We start from the raw sequence: 19,879 nt of genomic DNA, 5'->3' as shown, positions 1-19,879 counted from the left end.
ATAAGATGTTCAAACGTATCATCAGAGAATATCTGTTTATTTAATGTTTGTTTTTCAAAATGTATTGTTTATTTTTTGTTTACTTTTGTTTGTTTTTAGTTTGTTCCTTTATTCCTCCTTTTATTTTATTTTTATCTTTGTTAACTGTTTTTGAAAAATGGCAGATTGTTTTTTTCTTGTTTTAAGCACAATCAAACTTTACTGAAGTCTACTAAATCAAGGGAAAGATTCAAAATAAACTCAAGTCAATATATATTCTCTGAAAACATGCCTTATCTTGCACAGCTTTGCTTCTTACATACATTTATCTTGTTTTAAGAATGCTTAGATATTTTTATTTGAAAACAAGACAAAAATACAGATTTATAAAATATTTTTCAGTGTTAAAGGGATAGTTCACCCCCCAAAAATGTACTTTGTCATCATAAACCTGTAGGACATTCATTCTTCTGTTGAACACAAAAGAAGATATTTTGAAGAATGTCGGTAACCAAATAGTTGATGGTCCCCATTGACTTCCATAGTATTTTTTTCCATGGAAGTCAATGGGGACCATCAACTGTTTGGTTACCAACATTCTTCAAAATATCTTCTTTTGCCTTCAACAGAACAAAGAAACTAATACAGGTTTGGAAAAACTTGAAGGTGAATAAATTATGACATAATTATCATTTTTGGGTGAACTATCACTTTAATTAGAGTCAAATAAATTCAGGAAGAACGCATTTGTATCAATTTCTATAAAACATTATATAGGATTATTGATTTCAATTTACTGCTAGACAGATACAATGTAAAAACTGAGTCATTGTCCTTTGGTCCATATTCACTCTGTTCTGTCTGTACCGCTCGGGTATACAGAAGAAACATTAGGGGTGATTCTGGTGGACGTCACTGATCAGACATCAGTGCTTATGGCACGCGTGTTGGAGTAGAGGTCCGGTCGGCTTCGAGAGCTCAATGACACGGGAAGGGTGAGAGTCAGGGACGGGCTGCTGTAGTGGGATGGCATGTAAGTGATCCGTTCGCCCCCGTTCCGCGTTTCGTCCATGGTGCTGATGTAAAATGGAGAGCTGTATGGGGAGCAGGAGGGGCAGAAGCTCTGCGGTGGCGTGGGCTCCGGTGACAGGGAGAGCGGGGTGGAAGCGGTCCCGTCCACCCGGGATGTGCTGCATGCGTTGCAGGCAAACTGGGGTTGTGGGCAAACAGCATCTGGATCGGATCCATTCTTCTTACAGCAATAATACTAGAAGCAGACAGTCAGTAAGAGAATCAGGTTTACAGAAAATACAAATAATAGCTGGTTTATTACAGGAGCGCAAACTTTTCTATTCAGTGTCACCAAAACCAGAGAAATATAGAGTTCATTTAAATGTACAAAATTAGATCAAATAAATTAAAATAAAATAAAAAAGACAATTCATTCACTGAATTAGTTTAAATCTATCTAAACATAAAAATAATAATATAAAATTTAATTAATTTAAAAAACTACTTCCTGCTCCACAATTTTTATTGTTATAAATAAAAATAAAATCAAGTTTATAAAGGATCTACATCCTACTCTGTCATTATTGATATTGTTATAAAAAAGAAATAATTTATGAATAAGATAAAAATTAATTCAAAAAATAAAAGCCCAGCTAATTCAGTTTTTATAAATAAAACAAATGCATGCTCGAAATTCATTTAAATTTCATTTAAATCTATCAAAACAAAATTAATTAAATGTATAAATCTGCATCGTACCATTGCACTGTTATCATATAAATAAAAATAAAAGCAACAGTTTATAAATAAAATATTAAAATAGTCTTTCTAAGCAAAACAAAAATATTAAAAGAAAACTCTTTAAAAATAAACTCTTTAAAATCTATCAAAACAAAAAAATTAAAAATGATAATATTTAAATTAAAAAAATCTATATGGTTGTTATCATTATAGTGTATCAAATAAAAAACTAAAACTTAAAATCAGTTTTTTTTTAATAAGACAACTTATTGATTCAAATCTAAACAAAAAGTAAAATAATAATATAAACTGTAAAGAAATGTAAATAAATAAAATGATTTTCAGTGATAATAAACAGATGTTGTCTATTCATCACTCCATTAAGGCCTAAAAAATGAACAGAGGAAAATAACTGTCATTATTCTTTTGCCTTATGAGTCAAAACCACAGGTATGAATGACACTCACCTGAAGGCGACAGTAACACAGCACGACAATGATACACAGGAGTATCACCGTTGCGAGAATTCCTCCGGTTATAACCACAGTTCCAGCTGTCATCCGACCGGATCTCCATGAAACTCTACATGCAAACAGACAAAGAATGACTTTCAGACCACCTGTACAAGAAAACAGGCCAGATGACCACTTTGAGGTCCATTACTTTGGGTGCAATATCAGAATGTCCGCAAGATGGCGCTGCAACAACAACAAAAAATCATCCATAGAGCCAACATTAGTGTAATGTTAGTGTGAACTGTGCAGACAGACACATCGTCAGTGTTCAGTCAGTTAGAAGCTGTCAGTTTCATTAAGCACGTGCTGACAGAGGAAGTGTCGGGTCAAGCAGCCCGGCAGGATTGAGTTTGACCAGCACTGCAGATTTGATTAAGGAGCTGCACTGATGAAATGCAATCATGCAGTCGGAGGGGAGAAATGAAGCCTCACAGCGGGCTGACAGAGAGAGAGACACACCTGCTCCTCTCTTGCGCGCGCTCTCTCTCTCTCTCTCTCTCTCCAGCCACACCCATCGCTTATATGCCCAGACACATCTGCTCATGCTGTGTGGGAAATTACATCTCTTTTTTTTTGTTGGTGGGGATATAAGTTTGCTTTTTAGGAGCACCAGCCTTTTCATCCAAGGTCACAGAATGATAATTAAGTCAAATTTATCAAAATTAAATTAAATTAAATATAAAATAAAACAAATTTTTTGAATATATATTTTTTATTTTTTATATAAAATATAACTTACTGTATCGCTGCTGTTCTAAAAAAAATCAATGTATCAAGAACCAAATTAAAATAATACAATTAATCTTGCAATGTGTACATTTTAGGAGGACCTATTGACAGAAATGTGATATAATAGCTATACATAAGTGGTGTATAAAGACCTTATATAATGAACCGTTATGTTTTTATTACCTTAGAATGAGCCTATCTACATACACCCCTTACATGTTAAGTCGCTATTTTGTGCCAGCATGATTCTACAGTAGCCCTTAAAGGATTAGTCCACTTTCAAATAAAAATTTCCTAATAATTTACTCACCCCCATGTCATCCAAGATGTTCATGTCTTTCTTTCGTCAGTCGAAAAGAAATTAAGGTTTTTGATGAAAACATTCCAGGATTATTCTCCTTATAGTGGACTTCAATGGACTCCAAATGGTTGAAGGTCAAAATTACAGTTTCAGTGCAGCTTCAAAGGGCTTTAAACGATACCAGACGAGGAATAAGGCTCTTATCTAGCAAAACGATTGGTCATTTTCTACAAAAATACAACTGTATATGCTTTTTAAACACAAATTATCGCACGTGCTTACGCTTTCCGCATTCTTCAAAAAGCTTACGCTGTATGTCCTACACCTTCCCTATTCAACTTACGGAATGAGCGCGGCGCCAGTTTCGTTTTTTTCCGTAAGTAGAATAGGGAAGGCGTAGGACATACGGCGTAAGCTTTTTGAAGAATGCGGTAAGCGGAAGCACAGAGCGCGTTTGCTTATCTGCTACTCTCTGCTGTCTCAGAAGACGACATCTTTGTCCTGTGTTGGCCACCGTAGCTTCTCTTTATTGCAATTCTCAACCTCACCGCTAGATGCCACTAAAATTACACACTGCACCTTTAAATTAAAAGACTATAGAGTGCCTCAGGGATGACATATTTTTGTAGGCAAAACCCGGAAGCGAGTTAGCATTTTAGGACTTCCGGTTCCAACGCCGTAAAGTCTATGGGTTTTTTGAATGGGTTTTTGCTAAATCGCCTGAAATAAGGTCTGTGGTTAACAAAGCCTCTAAATATTTTCACGTTTTGATCTATGACATAAAACACACCAGTTATAACCCACTTGTGATTTTTTTTAACTTTTACTGTGTCTTAAATTCGGCGGTTGCTAACAAATTGCTAAAAGGGACTACTTCCTTTGGCGGGGACTTTAGACGTCATCATTAAAAACGGGAAATTTGGACAGCATTTCTCATGAAAAAGTGGATAAGTATTCATACACAGCGCAGATCATAATCAGCGAGCATGTTTATAAATAAAGTTGTTTTCTAAATAAAGTTTGAGGAAGCTTGGTGGTGACGACGTTGATCCGCGACCATGGTGTGCTGTAGTCCGTTTATAGCCTACTGTTAGCTTTTTATATCTGATGACTTTGTTTAGGCTTCAAAATGTATAAAAGTTGTGTTAACTTGTAAAGATGATCTTGATAGACAAAACGTGTAAGTGTCATAACCCTTTGTTAAACACAGAGCTTATTTTCTGCAATTTTCCAAAAGTCTATGGGAAAAATGCATAAGCTTTCAATTGAGGGAACCTGTGCGCCGCTAACTTCCGGGTTGAAAACTACAAAAACACGTCATCCCTGGGGTACTCTATTCCTCAACCCAACATTTCACTATATTGTTATAAATAAAATAAAAATTCATTCAAATCTAACAAAGCCAAAACAAACAAACAAATGCATTCAAATTGATCAAAATAAAAAATTATTTATTAACATTAATAAAATGTTTATGAAAATATTTCTTATAAAATGTAAAATAAAGTGCTGTTTTAAACTCCCTATCTTACAATATAAATACAATATATATTATAAAATATATCAAAATACAATCATTTTAAGTTAGTAATTTTTGATAAAAGCTCCTAAATGAATATGTAAACGTAAACCATAACAAACAATTAAAAATATACTAAAATATCTTTTCTAAAAGCATTTATTTCAAAATAAAGCAAAAACAAAAATAACACAAAATAATACAATTAAATAAAATTAATCAAGAATGCCTTCCCTCTACTGTTTTACTGTTATATAAAAAGCATTCAATTTTATCAGAGAAACACACACACACACACACACAGAAAGAGAAATGCATTCAAATCTATCAAAATACAAAAATCTTTAGTAAAACAATAAAAAAATCTCAGAAATCTTTTCTAAAATCAATTCTATCAAAATAAAGCAAAAAATAATAGTACTGTTTAAAAAAAAATGCTCAAACCTACTTCCCTGTTCTGTAGTTCTGTTCTCAATTTTCAATAAATCGCATGTGTTTTAATATCCTTAATTTGTAAAAGCATCTGCTAAATGAATAAGTGTAAAAGTAGATCTTTCCAGTATAAAGTATTTCATTAGCCTGGTGCAAAAAGCACAAACTATAATAGCTTGATGATGGCAGTGAGCAACTTCTGCCTGTAAATCCAGTTCCAATCATTCCTAGAAGACAAACATGTGCTGCATCTTTTAGCAATTCAACTCACCACGTGAAACGAACAGCAGTCGGGATACGGGCCGCTTCGGCTCAGATTATACAGCAACAATACAAGAACACAAGACTGCTGAGGGGATAAGACATGCAGGCTAGCAGACACATGCATCAGTATTCGGACCCACCTGCAAAGATACTAAACTATTAATGAGCACTTTATGAATTATTATACACTGCTGCACTTCTTTGCATTTTACAGGAACCTATAAGTGCTTAAAATGAAATAGAGCTTGACAGTTTAGAGGTGCAATTAATCTGGAGAAGTCGAGGATGAATGTAGAAACGCTAGTGGAAAGGCTGCAGTTTTTGTCATTATTCATATTAATAATGCAAAGTATCTATAATAATATTACACTTTTTTATAGGGATGAGTATTAATTTAAAAAAAAAAAAGTGCCTGCATATGAATTCTTTCCAGCATTAAGCTTTTAGATGCACTGTGGTGCTGTGTCCCAGAATGCCACTGACTTCTACTTGACCTGAAATAATACCCTGAAAAAACATACATTGTTATTTAAAGTGCCCCGTTTTTTTTTTTTTTTTAAATATCACCTTTCATGTAGAGTAATATAGCTGTTTGTGAATGTAAAAGCTACATGAAATCACATGATAAATGGAGTCATTGTCTCCTAAAAGAAAGAATTGATTCTGAACTGCCGAAACGAGTCTTCCTGACACAAACGTACGTAAGAATGTAATAAATTTGCATAATGCCAGCCTATGCTCTTCAACAGAAAGAGTTTGGTTCACGTTGTTGACATGTCAAGAAGATGCTGTTTTCAGTACTCCAAATCCACTTTACATGCACTTCCAAAAGATAAGGATTTGCACTGGAACTGATACGGAAAAACGATGCCATCTAAACTGTTCGCATCAGTATGGAAGCTTGTTTCCTCCACTGAATAAAAAATTTAAAAAGGTAATTGTGCCTTTTTATCTCACAATTCTGAATTTTTTCTCAGAATTTTGTGATATAAACTCGCAATTGCGAGAAAAAAGTCATGAATTGTGAGTTTATATCACGCAATTCTGAGAAAAAAGTCAGAATTGTGAGATAAAAAGGCACAATTACCTTTTAAAAAATTTTATTCAGTGGAGGAAGCAAGCTTCCGATGCGAACAGTTTAGATGGCATCGTTTTTCCGTATCAATTCCAGTGCAAATCCTTATCTTTTGGAAGTGCATGTAAAGTGGATTTGGAGTACTGAAAACAGCATCTTCTCGACATGTCAACAACGACAACACAATTTTGAATTTTTTTCTCATAATTGCGAATTATAATGTCAGAATTGCGAGATATAAACTCGCAAATGCAAGTTATAAAGTCAGAATTGTGAGATAAAAAGTTGTAATTGTCATTTAAAGGGTTAGTTCACCCAAAAATGAAAATTCTGTCATTTATTACTTACCCTCATGTTGTTCCACACCCGTAAGACCTTTGTTAATCTTCGGAACACAAATTAAGATATTTAAGTTGAAATCCGATAGCTCCGTGAGGCCTCCATAGGGAACAATGGACACTTCCTCTCTTAAGATCCATAAAGGTACTAAAAACATATTTAAATCAGTTCATGTGAGTACAGTGGTTCAATATTAATATTATAAAGCGACGAGAATATTTTTGGAGCGCCAAAAAATAAATAAATAACGACTTATTTAGTGATGGCCGATTTCAAAACACTACTTCAGGAAGCTTCGGAGCACAAATGAATCAGTGTATCGAATCATGAATCAGATCGCGTGTCAAACTGCCAAACTGCTGAAATCACGTGACTCATAACGCTCCAAAGCTTCCTGAAGCAGTGTTTTGAAACCGGCCATCACTAAATAAGTCGTTATTTTGTTTTTTTGGCGCTCCAAAAATATTCTCGTCGCTTTATAATATTAATATTGAACCACTGTACTCACATGAACCGATTTAAATATGTTTTTAGTACATTAATGGATCTTGAGAGAGGAAGTGTTCATTGCTCCCTATGGAGGCCTCACGGAGCCATCGGATTTCAACAAAAATATCTTAATTTGTGTTCCGAAGATTAATGAAGGTCTTACGGGTGTGGAACGGCATGAGGGTGAGTAATAAATGATAGAATTTTAATTTTTGCGTGAACTAACCCTTTAAATTGTTTTATTCCATGGTGGAAACAAGCTTCCATACCACTGTGTATCAAGAACTGAGGAAGCTTCCAGAGCTGAAATTCAGATATTGTAATGGGCGTTTCGTGTCCGACATACACCGTAAGCGGTACACCAATCACAAACATAGACTGTAAAAAATACGAATGACGCACATTCACTCTCTTCCACTGTAGAGAAGTGAAGCTGCCAATGCCTGAATATGGCGCTGACATCTTGGAACTCGAGTCTGCGCAGTAGTGAGGCCCCACCCACACTCCCGCAGTATCTGTTAATACAGTTTACTGCAGAACAACTCCTTATATTGGTGTGAAAACAGTTATGGAAATGTAGAAATTAAAGTTGAAGCTCCAATCTCTTCCTGAAAATCCCAGAAAAAAAAGTCAGTTGGTGCCTCAGTGACTACTTCGCTCAGAAAAGCTGTCAATCTCAGCTGTCAATCATGACTTCACACCCCCATTTTTATGGCATCAAATAACTAACTAAAACCAAATACTTGAATTTACATTAGTGTGATAAAAACTACCTAAAATGACAGTAGTAAAACAAAATAAAATGTATTTGAAGTATAATTTGATTGTTTATTTTGTCTGAAGTCCCATTAGATTACATGGAGAGGATGGGGTTTATGAGCTATACTGGATCCAGCCATCTGGAGGCGATCGAAACATTTTGGCTTCACTTTTCAGGACTTGTGTTTCAGGACTGGGTCATCTGACCAATCAGAGCAGAGTAGACCAATCACAACATTCCGCTGAAGCCATCATGACTGTGGAAAGGAGGGGTTTAGAGATACTGAATCCTTTATCGAACCATTTCAGACACTGTGAAAAGAGGTGATGCTGCAAATATGAGAAAATTAAAGTGTTTTGACCTTGGTTGCATGTAAACCTATTATAGGAGACCTCGAAAACAAAATTAAGAAGGAACCTTTAAAATAGCATAATAAAAAATTTCCTAGAAATTGGATTTTTTAAAAAATCTAAAATTACTTTTTAAAATAATAAAATGAAATAATGAGGTCACAATACATTTTTATGTAACCTTATTAATTTAGCACTTTTTTATGAAAAAAAGAATGACTTGTATACAATATATACATATACAATACAGTATAAACAGTATGTGTGCATAAATATGCAATAGTCTCCATGTTCACTTCCTCTCTAAATCTCATTCAGTGATGTCCTCCTTTTCATACATCATTCCACAATCCTTTCTTTTCTTCCCTAACCGCTTTCCTGTCGGTTCTTTTGTATGATGGCATTTGCAGTCACAGTCATGTGATCACATCCCAGCATATTCAATAGAAACAGGGATTTTATTTTATGGTCTGTATATTTTGGATGTCTTGTTGAGAGTGATAACGGTTAGTTCAATTACAGCCAACAGAGAGACGAAATGTGTTTTCTTGTTGCCAGAGAACTTTCTCATAAAAGAAAGTCATTCTTCCAAATGTGAAAGTTCACTCAAAAATTCAATTCTGTCATCATTTATTTACACTTATGTTCTTCTGAACCTGTATGACTTTCTTTCTTCTGTGGAGCACAAAAAGAGATATTTTGGAGAATGTTTTTCCATATAAATAAAGCATTTAGTGACCACAAGCAGTCAAGCTTCATTATAATAATAATTATTATTATTATAACATGCACTACATGCTAGTAGTAGTAGTAGTTGAATTGGTTTAATTATTATGATTATTATTTTTTTTAAATATTCCTTATCAGTTGTTGTGGACTACATCTCAATACCCTGAGGAGGACATAAAATGCAGAACTCAAACTAAATTTCCAAACTCCAAAAAATATATTCACCATCCGTACTGTGCCCTTTAAAACGTTCATAATTTTGTGCCTTAGCAGAGTTCGTCAAAAGCTTGGGCTGCTTCCCTTTTCAAGAAACTGTCCAATCTCATATTGTTTGCCTGGTGTTTTTTATGGCATTCACCTCAGTTGGCTGCCTGTAATAGATGTTTTGGAAAGCATTGATGGTTTTAAAAGATTAAAGAGCAAAGTAAATATCAAATAAATCTAATATACTGTTACTTCATAAACCTGAGGATGGGCATTTCTTGTCATTGATTTTCGTGAACATTTTTCATATAACCAACTGCTGCTCTTTCACATTTACCATTGCTCAGCGAAATATCATGGGTTTTCATGTAACGTAAGGTGAAACATTTCCCATGCAGATTTCGCAAGTTTTTCACGTGAATTTGCCAGTTTGACCAAAAGAAAGCTACTTGGTTTGAATGCGACTTCTGTGAAGTGCTTCATCCATCACTACACTACTGCCAATAGACAATGGATATTTTGGCGGTGTGGATATGTTTGCATGAGCTCTTCAATTTGACACTACAGTCAAGTCATGTTTATTTATATTGCAATTTATACCAGATTGTTTTAAAGTAAGCAGCTTTACAAAATGAAACATGAAAAAACAGTGTCAGTGTCTCGTTCAATCAGAATTACAATTTCAATTTCTGCTATAAAGCCGCTCTCCAGTGTGTTCATGTTTTTATATTCATGTTTTTATGTTCATGTTCATGTTTTCACGTCGAGGTCGCATCTGACCTTGACTGAGTGAACAGAAGATATGAACCGGAGAAGATTTCCATGTCAAAGAAGGCGGGGCCTCAGAGCCACACCCACCTATTATGTCATGTGGTAGTTCAAAGGTGTTTACCGGACGAGCAAACGAACACAATTAATTTCGTTTTAGCCTGATTTTGTTCAAAATGACGTCACACCGGTTTGTTCTTCGATTTTGCTTGAAGTGTATTGGGACCTTTAAAATGTAGACATTTCTAGGTGCAAGCTTGATTTTACATTTTGCTAAAAAACCTCAGTGTTTCAAAACACAATTGTGACCCTGGACCACAAAACCAGTCATAAGTCGCAGGGGTATATATGTAGCAATAGCCAACAATACATTTTATGGGTCAAAATTATCGATTTTTCTTTTATGCCAAAAATCATTAGGACATTAAGTAAAGATCATGTTCCATGAAGATATTTTGTAAATTTCCTGCTGTAAATACATAAGAAATTTGTTTTTGTGAGTGGATATGCATTGCTAAGGCCTTCATTTGGACAACTTTAAAGGCGATTTTCTCAATATTTAGATTTTTTTTGCACCCTCAGATTCCAGATTTTCGAATAGTTGTATCTCTATCAATTAATGTCATATCCTAACAAACCATAAATCAATGGAAGGCTTATTTATTCAGCTTTCAGATGATGTATAAATCTCAATTTCAAAAAATTGACCCTTATGACTGGCTTTGTGGTACATGGTTACAATTAAAAATGCAAGTTGCACTTTCTGCTTTCCTACGTGGGGCACTAAAAAGTACAACAGTAAAAACTTGAATCTTTTTTCTCCATAGGAAATTGATTTTGAACGATAACCAGACAGACCTACTATGAGCTATGAGGTTGTTAATCGATGGTATTTTCTTCCACTGAAGCCATCAGCCCACTTTATTTCAACTTATTTCTAAAATAATCATGTTTAATAGTGGAATTCCTGGTGAAAAACTACATTACCCATGATGCTGTACAGAAAATTACACCAATCAGAGAGTCAAAAAAAGCAAAATAGCTCTTTAGCTCCGCCCACTCCCATGAAGCACTGAGAATGGTGTAATTGAGTCAATCTACACTCTCAAAATACTTAAATGTTTGTATAATATACGAGTAGTTTTATATTTCTCCATCATTTTTAATTTTATTATGGTGTTCGCAATGCTTCATGGGATTATAGTTCTTTCCCTCACTAAAGGGGTAGTTCACCCAAAAATGAAAATTATCCCATGATTTACTCACCCTCAAGCCTTCCCAGGTGTATATGACTCTTCTTTCAGATGAACACTATCAGAGATATATTTAAAAATATCCTTAGGTTTACAATGGTTGTGAATGGGGGGGCCACGTTTTGAAGGCAAAAATAATGCATCTATCCATAAAAAAAGTAATCCATACGACTCTAGGGGGTTAATAAAGGCCTTCTGAAGTGAAGCGATGCATTTTTGTAAGAAAAATATCCATATTTAAAACTTTTTGAATTCAAATAACTAGCTTCTGGCAGACGACCGTACACAGAAAATGGTAGTATTAAAGAAAAATACTAAAAATGAAAAAAGTACAAAAAAAAATGACTAAAAATTAAACTAAAATGAAAACTGAACATATAAAAATAAAAACGTATTCAAAATATCAATAAAAACAAGTATCAAAATTACACTGGTTTCAAGACACAGATCCAAAAAATCAATGTTACGGATCTGCTGGTTCACTGTGTAGCCATGCTGGAGGAACTAAATGTGATTCGCAGACTAAGAAGTAATGTAATTTAAGTACGTAATTCTGTTATTGTTATTTCCAGCTGGCTATGCACCTCTGCAAATGTACGTGTTTATGTGAAACATATACTGTGTGGAAACCGTAATAGATAACTAAAACTCAATGGTCTTTGACAAAGACATCTGGATCATCTTGTGTATGCGCTGTACATCTGCCCAGTTCTGCATGTTGTGGCTCGTTCAAATGGAGTTAAAGAAAAAACATGCTGTTTAAATTCAACAGTGACCTATAATGTAACAATCCGTATTCTGTTCTACATCTCAGAGTCATGCTCAACAGTCAGAACACACACTGTATGAGCCTACACGTCCTCCACAATCCCATCATGCCTCTGCTTGTAGCCTGGGGGTGCATGTGCCTGTAACTCCAGGATTTATAGAGGTTTCATATGAGAGTCCCATTCCAAGGTCAATCCCAACTGTATTAGAGAGCAGCTCCAATTTCAGACAGGTTCAAACTACTGACCTCTTATTCAGCATTTAATAAGGGACAGTGCCATTTGGAAGTGTATTTCATTTCACACGCCAACAAACCAGGTGTAGGCCGCTATTAGTGATGTACAGGCTGGCGACGTGATAATATGGGTGTAGTTTTGAAAAATCATGGGAAAAAGGGGAAAATCATTCTTTCAAAAAAACGAAAAAGAATTATTGTTTCAAAACAATAATTGTGTTTTATCATCCTAATAGACGCCCTGTAGGAGAAATACTCCAGAAAATTATTATATTAGTTATTCATATTTATATTTAAATAATTAATAATTATAATTTAAAATGTAATTAACCTGATAAAAAATACTAACTCATAAATACTAACTAAATAAATAATAAAATAAATTATAATTAATAACTAAATAACAAAAAACTAAATAACTAAACAGATAAAAATAAAAACAGAACGTAATTGACTATTTTATAAATATTTTAAAAATATATTTTATATTAATATTCAATGAATTAATATATCGTTTTGCTAAATTATTCATATTTATTATATATTTAAATAATTGTTAGAATTAATAAATCATTTTAATAATAGTTATAATAATTATTTACATTGGAAAAAAATAATAAAAGAGCAGATTACTACAGAATTACATTTTGAGCTATTTTATAAATATTAATACATATATATCATTTATATTAATATTAAATGCTTTAATTGATCATTTTCATCATTTATCATTATTCATATTTATATTTCAATCATTCATTATTAATCATTATACTTAATTATTTAATTTATTAATTATTATTTTTTTATAATAATAAACCAATCACTGCAAAATTCAATTTTGATCTATTTTATAAATATTATTTAATACACATTTATACATTTTATATTCAAATTAAATACATCATAATAATTTACATTTATAATTAATTATAATAATTATTAAATGTATTAATTCATTTTCATAATAAAAATAGAAAAATAACTAAATCAATCACTGCATAATTTAATTTTGATCTATTTTATAAATATTATTTATAAATATTATTTAATATAGCCTCTCTATATATATATGTGTGTGTGTGTGTGTGTGTGTGTGTGTGTGTGTGTGTTAAATACTTTATTTATACACTATTTATATTTCAATAATTATTATAATTATTCAATTTATAATTTGTTCTATTTCATACATTTTATTTAATACATATTTATATGTTTTATATTAATATTAAATCCTTTGTTATTTTTAATCAAAAAGAAAAGAAAAACAATCTATGCCACAATAAAATGATAAATTGCTTTAAAAAAGAAACAGTGTTTTGAATGCAATCCAAAGAAAATGCCACATTTTACGGGCAATATTGTCTCAAAATAGTTATAGTCATTTGGTGGTATAATCGCCGGCTCTCAATATTAGTTGTTGGCTCTATTATGAACTGGCTTTAATTCCTTTTTACTACACTGTCTACAGAGGGCTGGGAAGCAGTGCACTGCATTAACCAATTTCCAGCCTCTAGGGTCCATAAACCAACTCGCATTGTTTGTGTGCCAGCACAATGACCTTTGTATAAGACTGATATCTTGTTTCAACACATGTATCTCAGTGAATAGAATATGAACCCCTCACTTTTTACATAGCATTTACACAATAAGTGTGCGGTCTAAATCAGTCTGTAACTAATGAATTATTTATTATCTATGTTATAAATAGTTTTAAATGAGTGATGTTATCTTGTAAAGCAATCAACTTAGTATACAAGTACTGGTTATGCATCATTGTAATCACAGCATTTTCAAATGAGACAGTCACTGTTTTTGCAGAATCACAGTGAGCCTTCATCTTCTCAATAATTCAAAATAGCACTCCAACAACAATATTCTTCCATCACCGGGCAGTTTTGGTCAGGTATATATGAGCTCACGTGACACACTCTGGAAAAGCTCTGTGTGTTATCCGTGTGTTATCTGACAGATTGCATTTGTATTTTGGTTGGCCACAAAGCCCAGATGCAATCAGCATCTATTTTAGAAAAAGTCTCCTTTGAGATGAGTGCAAAAAGGGATGTAGATCCATGTAAATTATGTGACATGTAATCATAAAAAATATAGCATAGGGATCTAAATAGAGATTAAACCCCACTGTTTTCCATCATGACATGATGTTCCTGAAATAACATTTCTATCAGATTTAGGATTACGTTTAGATTTAGGGTATGAGTATTACACTTAGGAATGGGGATAGAATAAAGCAATACAGAGCAAGAAGCAGTGGTTTGCAGTGAATTTAGAACAGCTAAGGGGTGTTAGGCACGACATGGAGCGAAAAGTCCCTAGCACCCCTATAGCTGTTCTAAATTCCCTATAAATCACGGCTTCACAGGGCTTATAAAACGGTTATTCCATATACCTCTCAAGGTTTCATAAAATAAGCACACAGACACAAAAATGTAATGCTATCCCCCTTATTCCAGCACCCCATGATGCTTTGCATGAATTATGGGTGTAACTTCCGCTAAGCTGTAAATAATCAGTGAAAGTCTCGCTCTATGAATGAAATAACACGTTTTTTTAAACTGGGTACAATGAGATGACATCTACTCACCCTTCAACCATCGAACATTAAAAGGACATTTTATACAAAAATGTAAAAGCATCAATAAGGTATTTTCAACAGACCATGAATAACCCCAAAAGCGCGATTCTTTCCACAGCAATAATGGACGGGTTAAATATCACTGTAGTAATATAAATCTGTATTATGTGGTATGCATTGCCTTAAAGGTGGGATAAGCGTTATTTCAAAAATGCTGTTTGGATGTTAGTCAGGCCGACACAACAACAAATGTGTAGCCAATCAGCATTAGGGGCCGAATGACGAGATTTGAAGAAACACTGCAGAAAGAAAGATGAGACAATACAAAAGAGAAAAGCTCAAAAGAATATCACTGGAATGAAGGGTTATGACTGGGCAAGATCTTTAGGACCCGCGTTAATATTAGAAAAACGCTAAGCGGGAAGGCCTGAAAACAGACGCAGAGGCTGCTTTGATTGCGCTTCACATGTGAGTAACACTGGCTTTGAGCTGATTTTCTGGAGCTGCTGCTGTTGGCGACTAACAACAAACACTTGTTAGTATTTACTATTGTGTATCGCATGTTCATTTTTTGTGCTTTCTTGTCATTCGTTCATCATCTGCACTTTATTTTCCGTGAAGCATTATTTTATTGCACGTCAGCTGTGATAAACAGACATTCACGCATCATTGCGCAACAGAGGCCAGCTAGTGAGAGTTGTGCAGGTAAACCTATCTCAAGACGCGCACTGACGGCTGCTAGATAATGTGTTAGCATCATTGTTAAAGGTGCCGTAGAATGTCTTTTTAAAAGATGTAATATAAGTCTAAGGTGTCCCCTGAATGTGTCTGTGAATTTTCAGCTCAAAATACCCTATAGATTTTTTTTTATTAATTTTTTTATCTGCCTATTTTGGGGCATCATTAAATATGAGCCGATTTAGGCTGCGGCCCCTTTAAATGCTCACGCTCCCCGCCCACGGAGATCGCGCTTGCCTTTAACAGCATAAACAAAGTTCACACAGCTAATATAACCCTCAAAATTGTTCTTTACAAAGTGTTCGTCATGCAGCATGTCTAATCGCGTAAGTAACGTTACAGTGTTTATTTGGATGTTTACATTTGATTCTGAATGAGTTTGAGGCTATGCTCCGTGGCTAAAGCTAACATTACACACTGTTGGAGAGATTTATAAAGAATGAAGTTGTGTTTATGAATTATACAGACTGCAAGTGTTTAAAAAATGAAAATAACGACAGTCTTGTCTCCGTGAATACAGTAATAAACGATGGTAACTTTAACCACATTTAACAGTACATTAGCAACATGCTAACAAAACATTTAGAAAGACAGTTTACCAGAGATGTATAAACTACTAGAGACCCAGACTTGAGTAAAAGTACAAGTGCTCTATCAAAAAAGTGACTTGAGTAAAAGTTGAAGTGCTCTTTAAGCACCACACTTAAGTAGAAGTACTAAAGTATTCAAATTTTTTTGTACTTAAGTATTGCAAGTAGTTTATTTTAAAATTTACTACTCAAGTACTGAAAGTAAAAGTACAAGTATTGAGTGCGTGAAGACCACTTGAGATGCAGACAAGTTGAGATGCTTTGTTTGTTGTCAGCACTTTGATTTCATTACCAAAAAGTTTATTTTGACTAATAGTTCTACCATATACAATTGAATAAAATTAACAGCTAGCTAACAACAACTTGCTTTGCACTTTTTTTCTGTTTTCACCTCACTCCAGTCTAAACTAGGCTAAACTACCACTCTTACTAAAAAAAAAAAAAAATGGGGTAAGCACACTTATATTCTCATTTCAAGAGGTGTTCTGAGTAAATGATTTGTTTGTAAAACTTTATAATATGGTTTGATTTGTTAACATTACATTAGTTAATGTATTAGACTAATAACCAACATGAACTAACCATGATCAATACATTTGTTACTGTATTTATTAATCTTTGTTAATCTTAGTTAATAAAAATACAGCTGTTCATTGTTTGTATATGTTACTTCACAGTGCACATTAACTATGTAAACAAATAGAGAGCAATTTGAGAGCAAGACAGCGCTCGTGTTGTTTTAAGACGGTGAATGCGCGCGCGCGCGCGCGGCCGGGACTCGCTCGCTCGCGCTCTCCCTCTCTCGCTGCTCGTATATGTGCCCTGACAAGGGTTGGTCTCCTTCCTCACTCTCACAGCCACGATCACTTGAAGTTGAAGGGGTGAAAGGTAGTGTTTTTGGTTCGTCTTTGGTTGATCTTTTTAGCTGATCAAAAGGCAGAACGGGAGCACGCGCAGCTTCCGAATCACTTGATTCGCTCATTGATGCGTCAGCTTCATCAACATTTTTATAATTGTAACGAGTAACGATGCAGCACATAAAAAAATATCGGAGTAAAAGTATTAAACTCATCGAAAATATGTACTGAAGTAAAAGTGGAAGTAGGAGAAAAAAATAATACTCTAGTAAAGTACAGATACCGCCTTTTAGTACTTAAGTACAGTAGTGAAGTAGTTCTACTTCGTTACTATACATCTCTGCAGTTTACAAATATCACTAAAAATATCATGATATCATGGATCATGTCAGTTATTATTGCTCCATCTGCCATTTTTCGCTGTTGTCCTTGCTTGCTTAATGCTTACCTAGTCTGATGATTCAGCTGTGCACATCCAGACGTCCTGCCCTTGTCTAATGCTTGAACATGGGCTGGCATATGCAAATATTGGGGTCATACATATTAATGAGCCCGACTGTTACGTAACAGTCGGTGTTATGTTGAGATTTGCCTGTTCTTCAGAGGTCTTTTAAACAAATGAGATTTATATAAGGAGGAGGAAACAACGGTGTTTGAGACTCACTGTATGTCATTTCCAAGATAAATTCAATTTTTAATTCTAGGGCACCTTTAAAGCACTCGCATCGCATGCTGGCTGGCGGGGTTCGACACCGACTCTGAGCAGGGTGGTTAGGATTGGAGGGTTTGTTTTGGAGGCGGAGCAATGAAGAGAGGGGTGTGTTTGTTTTGGGTTTTTTCAAATATCAACAATGTCCAACAGCATTTTTGAAATATCACTTACCCCACCTTTAATCAAAATGTTCATTAACTTCAGCATTGCGTGATACTATTTCAAAGTGATTTCCTTCATTTTGACAGACAATAAATTGTATTTACCTGTGAAAACAAACCTGGAAAGAGAAGTGAGCATTTAAGGAGAAAAACGAGATTCTTTGTGCATTCCAGTGAATTATTCATGGGATATATCTTAAATTAAATCGGGAGAACAGACCACAAATGTGCAGTATATTGTCCTTTTTCATACTTTTACAGTGGAATGCAAAGGTGAAAAAAAGAAAACAATCATGAAGAAAAGAATGCAGCGACTGAAAATGCTCTTTCAATAGATAGCCTAATCTTGATGTCACGTTAAAATACCAAGTGTTACATTATTCTCACGATGTCTGAAAATTAAACAAGAAGGAAAACTGACAGCTCATTCAGTCAAACTGACGGATAAGCTTTATTTGTAGGGCAACCTTATGATTTGAAATGATTTGTTTCAGTCTTTTTGAATGGAAGTTCCCCAAACCGGAAATGACACCCATAATTCAAAACGCAGTAGGCTTGTCAGGAATAAGGTGGATAGGCACAACAACTTGACTACAAAGTAGCTGAGCATTTCCTATTGGCAAGAGAAAAAATACATTTGTCCTTAACTATAAGCTACATTATAAAGTCGATACTTGTCTAAATATGTCGCTGCGGTGGTTTGTCTTCTGTATAGTTCAAGAATTTTGAACTACAACCATATATAAGACCAGTCCCACATTTTGTAATCATACTTCAATATAAAGTACTTACATCAATATAAAGTGATACAAATATAAATACAAAATTCACACAAATAGCTAACTATGGTCATACAATACAAAAAATATTCCATCAAATTCATTTGGATAAAGAAAGAATCATCCCAATCTATTTTTTAAAGAAATAATAAAACACAACTGAACAAGAACCAGGATCTAAAAAGACAAACCCAATCCTACCTTCACTGAATGTCTGTATGTTTGGAGAGAGGTCTGGAGACGAACGCTCGATCACACCATCTCTCATCCAAATAATTCCACACAAAGGGGCTAAAAACTTGTTCTCCAGACCTGAAATCTGACAGGCTACATGTTTAGATCTCTCAAGCTTGCGGTAATGCCCATGCAAGAAACAGAACTAGAGAAAGGAGGAGTTACTCCCTTCGCGTGGAGAGAGACTGGAGGAGACGCGCGCACTGAGATGAAGCATCAGATGATGGATACACTCTATAAAGGTCAGAGGCGATCATATGTCAAGCAGAGAAAATCTACTAAAATATTATCGGAAAATCTCAAACGTGTCGTAAAACCTAGATTAAGACATGTTCCACTTCTTTTAGATTTTATTTTGCAATATTACAATAGCAAGAGTGTTGCCAATTAGCTACGTCTGTGAATTATATTGCATTTATACAATAATTCAAGTCATAAAAATCGAGTTACTTACGTTTCAGACAAAAATTCGCCAGTTTGTTTTTGTATATTTCTTCTCCAAAAGAAGCCAATTCGCAAGTTCTGCGCCCTTGAAAGCATTAATGGAACTACGTATGTAAGTGGAACGGAGCGACAGCGATTTCCTCCCCCTCTCAAAGCGTTCCATAACCACGCCAGCTGTAGATCCAGTCCGGGTTTTCCGTAAGCATTAATTTAATCCACTTGAAAGAAACTTCCCGTGCCACCCGCTTCCACTTATTGTAGCTGTACAAAAACTGCTTAATGTTTCAAACTAGTACTTTTTATATTATTT

At 34.4% G+C, this 19,879-nt stretch overlaps 1 protein-coding gene across 1 annotated transcript; it reads right to left on the bottom strand.

The window, feature by feature from the left end:
* Window positions 1–601: 601 nt before the first annotated feature.
* fam163ab (family with sequence similarity 163 member Ab) lies at window positions 602–19,299 on the bottom strand. Its single transcript, XM_048164999.1, has 3 exons — window positions 19,093–19,299; window positions 2,199–2,313; window positions 602–1,246 (listed from the first exon to the last, which is right to left on the bottom strand). Exons 2-3 carry the CDS (start codon window positions 2,289–2,291, stop codon window positions 899–901), a joined length of 441 nt encoding a protein of 146 aa, XP_048020956.1. The 5' UTR covers window positions 2,292–2,313; window positions 19,093–19,299; the 3' UTR covers window positions 602–898.
* Between the last annotated feature and the right edge of the window lie 580 nt (window positions 19,300–19,879).

The sequence above is a fragment of the Megalobrama amblycephala genome, linkage group LG2, assembly GCF_018812025.1.
Source record: "Megalobrama amblycephala isolate DHTTF-2021 linkage group LG2, ASM1881202v1, whole genome shotgun sequence".
NCBI lineage: Eukaryota > Metazoa > Chordata > Actinopteri > Cypriniformes > Xenocyprididae > Megalobrama > Megalobrama amblycephala.
The sequence above is the reverse complement of the archived record's forward strand: the minus strand, read 5'-3'. Positions and strand labels throughout refer to the sequence as shown.

Excerpts from the sequence above, each read along its gene's own strand:
- fam163ab (XM_048164999.1), bottom strand. The coding sequence starts at position 2,291 with ATGACAGCTGGAACTGTGGTTATAACCGGAGGAATTCTCGCAACGGTG. Across the intron at positions 1,247-2,198 it reads TGTGTTACTGTCGCCTTCAG|TATTATTGCTGTAAGAAGAA; the intron begins GTGAGTGTCATT and ends GTCTGCTTCTAG.